Source organism: Neofelis nebulosa, chromosome 2 (assembly GCF_028018385.1).
Source record: "Neofelis nebulosa isolate mNeoNeb1 chromosome 2, mNeoNeb1.pri, whole genome shotgun sequence".
Classification (NCBI taxonomy): domain Eukaryota; kingdom Metazoa; phylum Chordata; class Mammalia; order Carnivora; family Felidae; genus Neofelis; species Neofelis nebulosa.
Window position 1 is genome coordinate 191,969,654 of NC_080783.1, and position 13,806 is coordinate 191,983,459.

General features: G+C 42.4%; 1 protein-coding gene across 19 annotated transcripts in view; it reads right to left on the reverse strand.

Moving 5' to 3' along the window:
• The window catches only part of MACF1 (microtubule actin crosslinking factor 1), a 335,119-nt gene that overhangs the window by 178,042 nt on the left and 143,271 nt on the right, over positions 1-13,806 (reverse strand). For all 19 annotated transcript variants that reach the window (XM_058717965.1, XM_058717978.1, XM_058717958.1 and 16 more), the window contains 2 exons: positions 13,537-13,614; positions 9,876-9,968 (listed from right to left, as the gene is read on the reverse strand). In XM_058717965.1, the coding sequence (XP_058573948.1) occupies positions 9,876-9,968; positions 13,537-13,614 (171 nt within the window). The remainder of the gene's footprint in view (positions 1-9,875; positions 9,969-13,536; positions 13,615-13,806) is intronic.

Here is a 13,806-nt window from a genome sequence, read left to right on the forward strand (position 1 = left end):
TCCCAGATGGTTTTTACTCAAGTTGCAGCAGGGCAGGAAGTCTGAATTAAAGGTCTAAAAAGTTGGACTAAAAAATCACCCTGTTATGTCAATGGGATTCGCCCACCCCAATATTTAGTATAGTGTTTCACAGATGAGATAACACCACAGCCCAAGGGGCTCTGGATGGAGTGGAAAGAGGTTGTACTTCCTTGCTACAGCTGTTTTTTCTATACCGAAAGGATCCAGACCACACAGCAGAGGAAAATAGCCTGCCTGGCTCTATGTAAATGCTACCCACCTCTCCTGAAAAATGCCCTGCACGGAAGGAAAGCAGTAAGAAACCCGAAGGCAGCAGCCCCTACATAACTGCTTACTGAGACCCATCTGCCTCCACTGCAATAGGTGTTTCTCCCCAAGCCTTTTCCTACAGCTGAGCGCAAAGCTGCAGCACCATCTTATGGTGATCATAATCCACAGCAAGAAACGAGACCGGGAGACCAGCATGGGAGAGAAACTCAATCAGACTACAGAAGACCATGTAATCAGCAAAAAACTCTCACATCATAGTATAATTCTCTAAGTAAGCACCAGCCTTCACTCCTCCACCAAACAGAATGAACTATGGAACTTGTCAGGTGCACACCCAGGGCCGAAGCTTGAATATTTTTCATGAAATACAAGCAAACCAAATTCCTGCAACTGATCAACTCAGGGGCAAGAGAGATAGCTGCTTTATCTGACTGCTGCTGACGGGGGGGGGGGGGGGGGGGGCTGACAGAACTTGGCATATTTATTTATGGGAGTCGTTTCTTTTTTTTTTTTTTTCAACGTTTTAAATTTATTTTTGGGACAGAGAGAGACAGAGCACGAACAGGGGAGGGGCAGAGAGAGGGGGAGACACAGAATCAGAAACAGGCTCCAGGCTCCGAGCCATCAGCCCAGAGCCTGACGCGGGGCTCGAACTCACGGACCGCGAGATCGCGACCTGGCTGAAGTCAGACGCTTAACCGACTGCGCCACCCAGGCGCCCCTATGGGAGTCGTTTCTTTTTTAAACTTCTTGCCCATGTTGGACAGATCGGGCCTTCATTTCCTTCTGCCCCAGAGGAAAACTGGCCTAGGGAAGGAGCAGAGCTTTCAGTAAAGGAGGCCTAGGTTCAAATTCCCAGCTCTAATAACTTAGTAGCTAAGTAACTAACTTACTAGGTGGTTCAGTTTCCTTACCCGTAAAATGTGGATACTACCACCTGCAGAAGTGGGTGAGAGAAGGCGGATGAGGTAATGCCTTATAAAGTGCTTGGCTCAGTTCCCGGTCTTCAGTAAATCCCTTTTCTTCCCACTTGTTACTTAAGCAACAAGATAGGAGACACTCTACCATCACCACCAATGGGGTCCTAATATACTCTTTTTTTCTTGACTAGGCTCTTAGGAAAGTAGATATGTTCTAAGACCCAAAGTTCGGGTGTTTGTTTTTCTTAACAGGGGCTCTGCTTCCACTATTTCACTAAGTAAGTCAACTCTGATCACTAAGACTTCACCCTGTACCTTTTTTCTCACCTCACCTGAGCTCTCAGCATAGGGTGCCGCCTTCTGGCAAAGCAGCTGACTAAGGGCGACTAGGAAGAGACTAGGGCACAGACATTCTTCAGGTCTTCTGCTTTGGCTTTTTCTAGTTAACTGTTCACTGCCCACAGTTCTTACATGGAGATGGCCAGAGTGAACGAGCTCATTCATTCATTCACTCCACAAACATGAATGGTGCCTCATCTATAGGCCAACCACTAAGTGCCATAAAGTGCACAAAAGTGTAAAGCTCACATCTACCAGCTAAAACCACTTTTTACCTTAACTCCCCTGAATTTTTTTTTTATTTCAGAGTGCTAGATGTACCCTTGTATTTAATAAACATTTGAGAGTCAGAAAGCTAATTTTGTCAGATTCTGACTTTCAGAACTCATCTTTTAGATAAATTATAAATCCTAACATTAATACAGGTCTGGGCAAAACCAAGGGACAGGAAATCCTATTATTAGGATCTGAAAGTGTAATCCAAAAATGTCAGTTGGATTCTGTTTCAGTTGCTCATCTGAACAGCCAGCACTGGAAAATAGCCATCACAGTCTATTTATCTGGTCTACCTACCTCCCAGCTTTGAGAAGATCAAATTAATAAAATATCCATTTGCTTAACAAATATTTATTGAGTACCTGTTCTAAGCCAGGAAAAGAAGAGAACAAGAGACAAAATCCACTGTTAAAATGGCATCCTACTGCAGAGATCCAGACAGCAAATAAATGTTAAAACAGTAGTGTTATCCAACACAACACTATGCATCACACTGCTCTGACAGTAATTTGGCAAAATAAAGGAAAAGTGTATGTATGACCTAATAATTCTGGTCCAGGTACCTATCCAAAAAACCCACTTTCCTATAAGCCTAAGGACACATGTACACACATGTTCACTGTAGCAATGAATGCCTTCGGCACAGAGCCCGCTTCAGATCCTCTCTCCCTTCTCTCTCTGCCCATAACCCACTTGCACACATGCGCACTCTCTCTTTCTCTCTCTTAAAAATAAATAAACAAGGGAAAAAAAGGATATATAGAAGACAGGATCTATATCAACTATAAAAACATATAAACAACACCACATATCGTTATGAATACCTCATCTGTCATAAAGACACAAAAGCATATACGGGAACCATCTACATCAACTTCAGGACAGTATTTACTTGGGGAGGTCAGAAGGAACAAGAAAGTTGGTTGTATGGGAAATGTTTCATTAGCACCAACAACAGAGATTATAATGACTATTTTACTGATCCCCTAACATTTGATAGCTCTATTCTACATTTCTATTTGGCTTTATGTAGCAGGTGTCCTTGGTGAGAACAGCTAATAGACACTCAATAAAAGACTAGAAAACCGCAATAATACATAACTAGCAAGAGACACGTCATATTCTCTCTGAAACAAGGATGATAGAGCCTCTATATAACCCTTTATCAGCCAACCAGAAGCTTTACAAGAAGGGGAACTTCCCCACACTCCCAAACACTTAGCTAATACAGACAAACACCAGGCCATCAAGAATAGCAAAGAAAAGGAATTAGTAGTTACTTGCATCTGAGAAATACTCTGGCAGCAGAGCTTCCCACGACAAAACAAAGTAGTTACTCAGCTATGCTGAAATAGCAAACAGGGAATAGCAGGAAGCCAATATGCATGCAGAAGACAGACGAAACCAAAAGTATTTTATTTTCTGGTAAAATAGGTAACAGGGCAGGGAACAGTGGGCTAAGTCAAAAGCTATGGTAATTATAAGGTCTGTTAATAATTGTAACAAGTTGCTACCAGTAACTGCTGCTAATTATTGAGTATATACGTGTTCCATCTCCCTGGCTCATACCTCCCTGATTCTTTAAACCTCTATCAAGCTATTTTATGGTGCTTCTCTGAATTATTCAGTTGAACCTGGGTTAAGTCTGTGTCTAGTTCTGTATCTCCCACAGACTCTACCTAAAACTTTGTTCATAGCTGGTCCTCAGTAAATGTTTGTGGAATTCAGTTAAAGAATACATTTTCCTGGGGGCACCTGGGGGGCTCAGTAGGTTTAAGCATCCGACTTCGGCTCAGCTCATGGTCTCACAGCTCGTGGGTTCAAGCCCCATGTCAGACTCTGTGCTGAAACCTCAGAGCCTGGAGCCTGCTTAGGATTCTGGGTCTCCCTCTCTCTCCGCCCCTCCTCCACTCATCCTCTCCTCTCTCTCTCTCAAAAATAAATAAAACATTAAACAAATACACTTTCCTATAAACTAAAACCACAAGAAGATACACTTTCATACCCACTGTGATGGTTATAATCAAAAGAAAAACAATAACAAATCTTGACGAGGATATGGAGAAGTAAGAGTCCTCACACCTTCCTGATGGAATGTAAAATGGTATAGCCACTTTGGAAGATAGTTTGGCAGTTTCTCAAAAAGTTTTACATCAACTTACCATACAACCCAGCAATTCCACTTCAACGTATATATCCAAGGGAAATAAAAACATACATTCACACAAAGACCGGTACTCAAATACTCATATCAACATAACTTATAACAGCCAAAAAGTGGAGACGACCCAAATGTCCATCAACTGCTGAACAGATAAAATATGTGGTGCATATATATAACAGAACAGTACTCAGCAGTAAAAAGGCATGAAATACTGATACATGCCTCAATACAGACGAACCTCAAAATTTTAATGCTAAGTGAAAGAGGCCAGACGCAAAAGAGCACATATTCTATGACCCCATTTATGTGAATTGCCCCAAATAGGCAAATCTATAGAGACTGAAAATAGATTGGTGGCTGCCTAAGGCTGAGGAGGAAAAAGGGGGGGAATGTAAATGGACAGGAAGGGTCTTCCAGGTATGATGAAAATGTTCTAATGCTAGATTATGGTGAGGGTTGTAGAACTCATAACAATCATTGAATTGTATGATGACTATGAGTCAATTTTATGGTATGTAAACCTCAATAAAGTCATTTTTGAGTATTTTCCTAAAATAAACAAACAATAGAATGGCAACCAAAAAGGTGTTTTAAAACAGTCAGCAAACTATATGAAAGGAGAAGAAACAACAGAAAGGGCAGGTCTGGAGGCTAGACTTCTCTGAGTACACCTCACATGCACTTTAAAATTTTCCCTTTGGAACAACATAGATGGTCTATATAACATAAAATAAAATGGAAAGGGGAAAAGCAATCCCTAAAAATTTGGAGGCAAATAAAAACCAATGACCTAATTGTGTACTGAATTAATAGCTTCACAACACAGAAATTTTTTTCAAATGATTTTAAAATATAATTATGTGTACATTCTTAGGAGATATACACAAAGGACAATGAAAACTATAAAGAAATCACAAACTTCTTAGGGTGCCTGGGTGGCTCAGTTGGCTAACCATCCAACTCTTGATTTCAGCTCGGGTCATGATCAAGCCCCACATGGGGCTCTGCGCTGACAGGCCTGAGCCTGCTTGGGATTTTCTCTCTCCCTCCCTCCGTCTCTGCTCCTGCCCCGCTCACACTTTCTCTCTCTCTCAAAATAAATAAATAAACTTTTAAAAAATTACAAACTTCTCAGTAATCATATTGTTAATAATAACACTGAGATTGCTGTTTTGGTTCAAATACATGTAATATGTCTATGTGATTGTACACACATCTATGTGTATGTAGGTATATGGAAAAGGGAATAAGTAATATGTTACTGTTGTTAGGATCAAGATTTTCAGCATGAGTAAAAAAGATATAAAGTCAAAGAAGTTAAAATAAAACTAGAATTTGGGGGTGCCTGGATGGCTCAGTCAGAAGAGCATGTGATTCTTGATCTCAGGGTCATAAGTTCAAGCCCCACACTGGGTATAGAGATTACTAAAAATAAATAAATAAACTTTTTTAAATAACTCTGTAATTTTAAGTTTGAATGAGAGATAGCAGTATAAATTCATGGTTTTTTAAAATAAGGAAAATATACTTATTAGCTAGCTCTGTCCACAGAAAAACTGACCAACCCAGTAGCATTCAGATTGTGGTCAATAAAGAATGAGAGTTTCTTGAAGAAATTGCTAATTTCAGGCCGTGGGCAGGAAATACACAGAGTCTGGAACATCTCATCACAAGAAATAAAGGAGATTATCAAAAAGGACTATGGAGATGATGCCAAAAGACTCAGAGTCCACTTTAGGAAGCTCTCATTGGCCAAAGATGGAGTTATTTGAGTATTAGGAAGAATGATAGCTGTATTTTATTGGAACACATTTAAAAACCCAGGAGTCATAAGTGATACTAAGAAAAAAAAATGAAAAAACTTTCATTTTCTTATCTTTGGAGAATCTTAGGGAACCAATTAATTATGCTGAAAACTGGTAAACAGAGGGAGATCTTTGTATCTGCCCTTTCCTAGAGGGGATATCTCTTAGGGTAATTGCTGAGGTGAAGTTCTTCTTTATAGAAGTAATCCAGCTAAATAATGAAAAAGGAATGAAGGAATTTGAGCAGCACCATTTTGCAACTTTTAAAAAGTAGGCTCCAGCGTGGAGCCCGGTGAGGGGCTTGAACTCATGACTCTAAGATCAAGACCTGAGCTGAGATCAAGAGTCAGCTACTTACCCAACTGAGCCCCTGCAGGCACCCCTGCAACTTCTAATGAAACAGTGGAACTAGCAACAATGATGAGTGGTTGCTAAAACTATTAGGTGAAGATGTAATAGGGACTGGATGATCAGGCTGATAATAGCTGAACCCACATGTTCAGCAGCAGACGTATACTACTCAACATCACCATCCTTGCCCTCCACATCCTCCCTAAAGGTATCTGAATGTGATTGAGCCTCAGGTCTAGATCTAAACCACCAGTTGATAAGCAATATAACAGAGGGATGGAAGATGTCACAGAGATGCTATCAACATCTTTATAAACCTTAAAGGACAAAAGACCAGATTTCCTCAATGGATTGTTAGGGGGAGGGAAAATTTAATGTAATATTTAGGCTTTGTTGGGATTCTGATTCATAGAAATCAACTTTTTTTTTTTAATGAAGTAACTGGAGAAATCTGAACACTAATCAGATACTTGATGATTTTAAGAAATTATTGAGTTTTACAGTGTTATACTAGTTTGCTTAAATTAAGAGTCTTTAGGGGCACCTGGGGGACCTAGTCAGTTAAGTGTCCAACTCTGGCTCAGGTCATGATCTTGCATGTTCGTGGGCTCAAGCCTTGTGACAGGCTCTATGCTGACAGTCTGGAGTCTGGAGCTGCTTTGGATTCTGTGTTTTCCTCTCTCTCTGCTCCTCCCTCGCTCATTCATTCATTCATTCACTCATTCTCTCTCTCTCTCTCTCTCTCTCTCTCAAATGAATAAACATTAAAAAAATTTTTTTTAATTAAGAAATATTTATCTTTCAGAGATATATGCTGAACTATGTACAGATGAAATTACATGAAGTTTGGGATTTCTTTCAAGATAACCTACTGGGGTTTGAGGAGTAGATTAGGATATAGATGAAATAATGCTGGCCATGAGTTAAGAACTATCGGGATAGGTGATAGGTATACGGTAGTTCTTCACACTGTTTTCTCTACTTTTATCAATATCTGAAGGTTTTCATAAGAAATTTTTAAAGAAAGGGGCGTCTGAGTGGCTCAGTGGGCTAAGCATCCAACTTTGGCCTAGGTCATGATCTCACGGTTCTCCTGAGTTCAAGCCCTACATCGGACTCTGTGTTGACAGCTCAGAGCCTGGAGCCTGCTTCAGATTCTGTTGTCTCCCTCTCTCTGCCCTTCCTCTGCTCATGCTCTGTCTCTCTCTCTCTCATATAAAAAAATTTTTTTTTTAATTTTTAAAGAAAGAGAAAGTACACATTTTCCTGATGGAGCTGTTCAGGAAAACAATGGTTCCGTTATCTCCATCTCTTCTGTCCCAGCAAAGTTTTGATTAACCAATTCAGTTTTTATCCCTTGGCCTATGAGTCTCCCTTTTAGAAAGAGATTGAATTACAGTCAAGATAAATAGAGACATAGTGTAGACAGAGTCCTCTTATCTCACACCTATGAGACTGACACTGGGACTCACGGTGGGGACAGGTTTGTGGCAAAAATACAAACGGCCAAAACAGTTTCTCTAAAAACAACAACAACAACAACAACAACAACAACAACAACAACAACAAACAACACTCCTCTGTTCTTAAGGGCTCTAAGGGGATAACTCTACTGCTCCATGAAAGCTCAGCAAAGTTCTTACACCCACCCTGCTAAGGCACACCTGCCAAGTTCATGTTCCTGGTTATCCCTATATCCAAAGCATGCTTGAAGACACCCTGTGATGGCACAAAAATACATGTTACTTCCACACTTTCCAGATTGCCAGCACTGGCTCCAAACCAGAGCCCCAAGAAATAAGCCCCAAACTCAATTTTCTCAGGTAATGAGGAATGCTGGGACATCTGCTGTTCTGCTTCTAACCAGCAGGTGGCACTAATGCTCCAACTAGGACATCACAGTCACTTGGGTCCCTGGAGTCCATTCCTTGAGTTATTTATATTAGCCTTCTTTTCTTACCTGCTCAAAAAGTGCTCCCTCTAATCTATCAGCTTCATATACAGGGACTGTGTATGGGGGAGCTGTCTGAGAAACAGCTTTGTTTGGCTGGGCTAAAATGATTCAAGATGGTCTTTTTATAAAAATAAGGCTGTATTTTTCCAACAGCAATCCAGACTTGAAAAGGATTTGCCTTCTTAGGAATGGAGCAGCAACAAGGCTGTATGACCATGTGAACACTACCAAGATGCCACTGCTCTTGAGTATGATGGAAGCAACAAGCTTGTGCTTACCAGCCCATATACAAACCCAGCTGCTAAGGTGCTTGCTGTGGACTGAATGATAGTGCCCCCTTAAAATTCGTGTTGAAGCCCTTACCTGCAACGTGATATATTTGGAGGTGGGGGTCTTTGAGAGGTAATTAGTTTCAGATGAGGTAATGAAAGCAGAGCCTCCACGCTGGGGAGTTCATGAACTCATCCCATGAATGCCCTTACAAAAGGATGAAGAGACATGAGATCTCTTTCTCTATACCCATGCACCAAGGAAAGATCATGTGAGGAGATAGCCAGAATAGGGCCCCCACCAAGAACCTGACCATGCTGACACTCTGATCTCAGACTTCCAGCCTCGAGAGCTGGAACATGAGAACAAGGTGTTTGTTGTGTAAGCCACCTAATCCATGGTACAGGCAAACCTTGTTTCATTGTGCTTCACTTTACTGTACTTCACAGAAACTGCATTTTCTACAAATTGAAAGTTTGTGGCAACCCTGCATCAGTAAGTCTATCTGTGTCATTTTTCCAACAGCATTTGCTCACCTGTGTCTGTGTCACACTTTGGTAATTCTCCCAATATTTCAAAAGTTTCATTATTATTGTATCTGTTATGGTGATCTGTGATCAGTGATTATGGCTCACTGAAAACTCAGATGATAGCATTTTTTAGCAATAAGCTATTAAAAAAAATTTTTTTTTAACGTTTATTTATTTTTGAGACAGAGAGAGATAGAGCATGAACGGGGGAGGGTCAGAGAGAGGGAGACACAGAATCTGAAACAGGCTCCAGGCTCTGAGCAGTCAGCACAGAGCCCAACGCGGGGCTCGAACTCACGGACCGTGAGATCATGACCTGAGCCGAAGTCGTACGCTTAACCGACTGAGCCACCCAGGCGCCCCAACAATAAGCTATTTTTTAATTAAGGTCTGTACACTTTTTAAAAATACAATGCTATTGCACACTTACAGACTACAGTATAAACATAACTTTTTATATGCACGGGGAAACCAAAAAGTTCATCTGACTTGCTTTATTGTGGTGGTCTGGATCCAAATCTGCAATATCTCTAAGGTCACCTGTATTTCATTACAGAACCCCAAACTGACTAAGGCAGTGCTATAATTAACCAGGCTTGTTTTAAGATCATTAGAGATGAGGAAAAGTCTACACCAAAGCAGGATTACAACCCTTCACCCCACCCTTCTAAAAGCATCAAACGGCCCATACTGTGAGTCCCCATAGAGTCAGTTTTGACCCAACTGAGCAGACTTCTAACAACCGGCCAACACACAAACCAGTGAAAAATCCCATTTCAGCATGCAATGATCAGGAAGTTCTGGGTTTAGGCTGCAATAGCTCTGTCCCCAGGCTACTTCTACTCTCACCCTTGTTCACGGCCACACACAGAGAAGAAAGGCTTGGCGCTAACCATGGAAGGCTGCACATCTTCTAGTTCCTTCTAGGCAACATCCAAGCCAAGCAACAGTGACCCCAAACTTCACAGGCCCTACCTGGAAGTGCAAAATAATGGTCCAGATCAGGCCCAGGGTCAGCTTGGGGTTGCCATCCGTGATGTCATCGTTGCGAATATTCACTAGTTTCACCTGGAAAACAAACAGAGGCTGATCTCAGAGCTCTGGGACTTTTGGTTTTGATTTCATTTTTGCAGATTTTCATCCTTATATCCAATTAAACTGATTGTGTGTGGTGTATGTACGCAAGTACAGCTCTATGAGTCTGAACGTCTGTATTAATGCATAATTACCACCGCAGTCAGAATAATAGAACACTTCTGTCACCCTGACAAGGTGATTTCATGCTGCTCCTCTGTGGTCACACCTTGACTTCACCTCTAATTCCTGCCAACCACTGATCCGTTCCCCATCTTACTTGTTCTAAAATGTTGTATGAATAGAATCAGACAGTATGTAAGTTTTTGATACTGGGTTTTTGGGGGTTTTTTTCACTCAGCATAGTGCCCTGGAGATCTCCATCCTCGTTGTTACATGTATCACTAGTTTGCTCCTTTTTACTGCTTAGTAGTATTCCATCGTATCAACAGACTATGCTGTGTTTACCCATTCATCCACTGAAGAACATTCGGGTTGTTTCCAGTTTGGGACAGTGATGAATAAAGCTCCTAGATTCATGAGCATATGCTTTCATTTCTACAGGGTAAATTCCCAGGCGTGGGACTGCTGGGTCATATGGTATATGTTTAGCTTTAGACAAAACTGCCAAACTCTCTTCCCCCATGATTGTACCATTTTGCATTCCTATCAGCAAGGCAACCTTATAAGCACATGGTATTGTGAGTTGCTTTTTTATTAAGTCATCACAGCGCTGATTTTTTTTTTTTCTTTTTTCCCATGGGAGGGAATAGCAAGCCCCTCTCCCTTACTCTTTGGCCTGTTCTCACCTCCATTTTCCCTCCTCTGCTGAAGATATCCACACCTGCCCATGCCTCTACTAGCATCTGTTTTTACCTGTAAAATCTCATTCTAATAACACAATGTGCATAGACACACAGGCCCTATCCGCCGCTAGGGTGACCAAGTGTCCCACATGCTGGAAACTGAGAGACTTCCCGGGATGTGGGACTTTCAGTGTTGAAACTGTGAGAGCACCAGGAAAAGCAGCCCAGCCCCTGCGAGCCTTTTCTGTCAAACCCTCACGGAGTTCCCGTTCAATTGTGACAAACTGCCCTTGAGCTGACCTCCCTTTATCTCTTCAGTTGAACTGAAACCTATGTGTCTCTAAAGAACTCTGGTGACCTCACTTCTCCCCCTACACCAACAGTGACCTGGTACCACAGGTGAAATCCTTGTGTCCCTCCAAAATTCATATGTTAAATCCTAACACTCATTGTGATGGTATTTGGAGGTGGTGCCTTGGGAGGTGATCAAGTCACGAGGGTGAAACCCACATGAATGGGAATGGCACCCTTATAAAAGAGATCCCAGAGAGCTCCCCTGCCCCTCCACCATGTGAGGACACAGCCAGAAGACTGTGGTCTAAGAACCAGAAAACAGGACCTCGCAGACACTGAATCTGCTGGTACCTTACTCTTGAACTTCCCAGTCTCCAGAACTGTGAAAAATATAGTTCTGTTGTTTATAAGCCACCTACATGATAGTATTTTTGTTACAGCAGCCTGAACCGACTAAGACACCTGTATCTCCATTCCTCTTCTGTATACTGCAGGTAGGAGAGGCTACTCTTCTAGATCGAGAACACAGTTTTCTAATCGCCAATCACTGACCCACAGTTGGGCGAATGTGGTATTAGCCATGTCCACATTCCTCAGCCCCACTCCCATCAGCTTGCCCCTTCCATTCTGAAGTCTACTTTGCAAACAACCTTCCAATCTCTACTAACCCTTGATGACTTTAGCACCTAAATCCTAAAAGTGGTGATCTTATTAGCACTCATCTCAATGACCCAAATATCACCCCATCTGCACAATTCATGTACGTTCTCCATTCTGAGGACTTATGCTTTTCCTCTACTTTGGACAGCTACACAACTACAATTTAGACCTCCCCATTACCAAGAGCTGTTCTAGAGTTCTCCCTGCCCTTCTGAGTCTGCTGTTCTTATCTGCACATACTTTAGTCTAATCATAGTAACCAAATCTACTGTTGGTCCTTATTTAGACTTGTAGCTAATCGATTCTTCTCATTCTCCCTTGCCTATTAAGAACCCCCAGGGTCCTTCCAGCTCTACACACAGACATTTCCAATCCTGCTTTCTCCAGTACCCTAAACACTGCCTCTAATTCTCCCACCACTTTTCATTTGTCAATTTATTTCAACAAATATTTATTAAGTGTCGATTAAGGACCATTCATTATGCCAGGTGATGAAGAGAAAACTGTGGAAGAAGATCCCGTTCCCAGTCCTCACGGGGCCCACGGTACATGAGAGCAAACAGAGAAATAATAAAGTAGTAGATGTTATATTGAAAGTAAACTGCCCTGGGAGCACAGAGAAAGAATTTCCCAAGTTAATGAGAAATACTGATAAGAGTAATGAAAATGAACTAACTCTAAAAATATGCATACCATTCAATGTCCAGCTTGGCCTGAGTGATTGCCTGGCGCCCACAGCTAGACCGATCTCTTCCACTCAACTGGCTCCAAGCAGACAAACTCTCTGACCCCCTCTTCCATCTTCCTTCCAGCCACCCCACCCCTGCATCTTTATCCCCCCTCCTTCCTTTTCCCTGTATCTCAAAGAAAGTGGCATTTTCCTTTTCTTTTTCAAAGATAACCACACCAGCTGTGCTCAGGATCTCACCCGCAATCCCTGAATTTGTTTCCATCCGTTAGAAAGCAGGGATGGGGCAGGGGGAGGGGCAGTGTGTAGAAACAGCACGGACAGTGGCAGGAACACTGAACTCCATGGCAGGAGGCCTGGGTGGAAGCCCCAGCTCTGCTCTAGCTTGTGCGCTCTGGGGCAGGTCATTTCACCCCACCAGATCTCACTTTCCTTATCTAGGAAATGAAGACGCTGGGCTAGAACCTCTCTGTGGCATTTCCCAGGGCTGATATTTTGTCACTGTCAGCACTCCTCCTCACTCTCATCCCTGTCTGCCTTTCTTCACTGGCTTCTCCTCCTATGTGTAAAAACACGTGGAAAACTTTTTTCCCTTCTTATATCCAGGCCCACTAAACTGCTCTAACCCGCTAACTCCAAGAGCTCTTCTGCTCTATTCAGACTGTTCTCAAGTCACCAATGCTTGTCGGCCTCAGACCTCATGATGTGGCACCAACACAATGGCCAATCCTGACCAGCCCCTCATCTACTCTTCAGGATCATGTAGCATTCTGGTTTCTCCTCTTCCTGGATGAGGTACTTTTTTCCATCTTCTTTGACAATTTATTTTCCATCTTCCTTTTGACCCCCACCTTAGGTGAGTCCATAAGTTTCCATCTTTAGCATCTTGCTCTTCTCTGTTGACACTCTCCCATTCAGGAAGGCCTTAGATTCTATGCAAGGACCACCAAATGATTTGTCCAGCCATAATGTAATCATTCACTAGCAAACAAGACTCAGACTGGGCCAGGTGGAGCAATTACCAAGGGCTCACTAGGGGCACTGAGAACATCCTAAGTAAGGGTCAAATGTCAACACTCCATGGCAGAATAGGGAAAGCATGGAAGTGTCTTACCTGCCGCTGCTTTAGGAAGTCCAGGGCAATCTGCACATTCTGGAGCCTATGAAAACGCATCCTGCCCTTCTCCCGGGGCTGCAAACAAACAAAAAGAGATGGTAATTTTAGCTACACCAATTTACCCATGCAGAGCCCCATCCTTTTTCATTTCAGGGACTGAAAGACCACACAGAATTCCTCGTGGTTGAAGCCAGCCAGGGGAGCATTACATAAAGCACCCCTTAGTGGCAAGGCCTGTGTGTGTTTCGCCGTGCTCCCTGAGGCCTC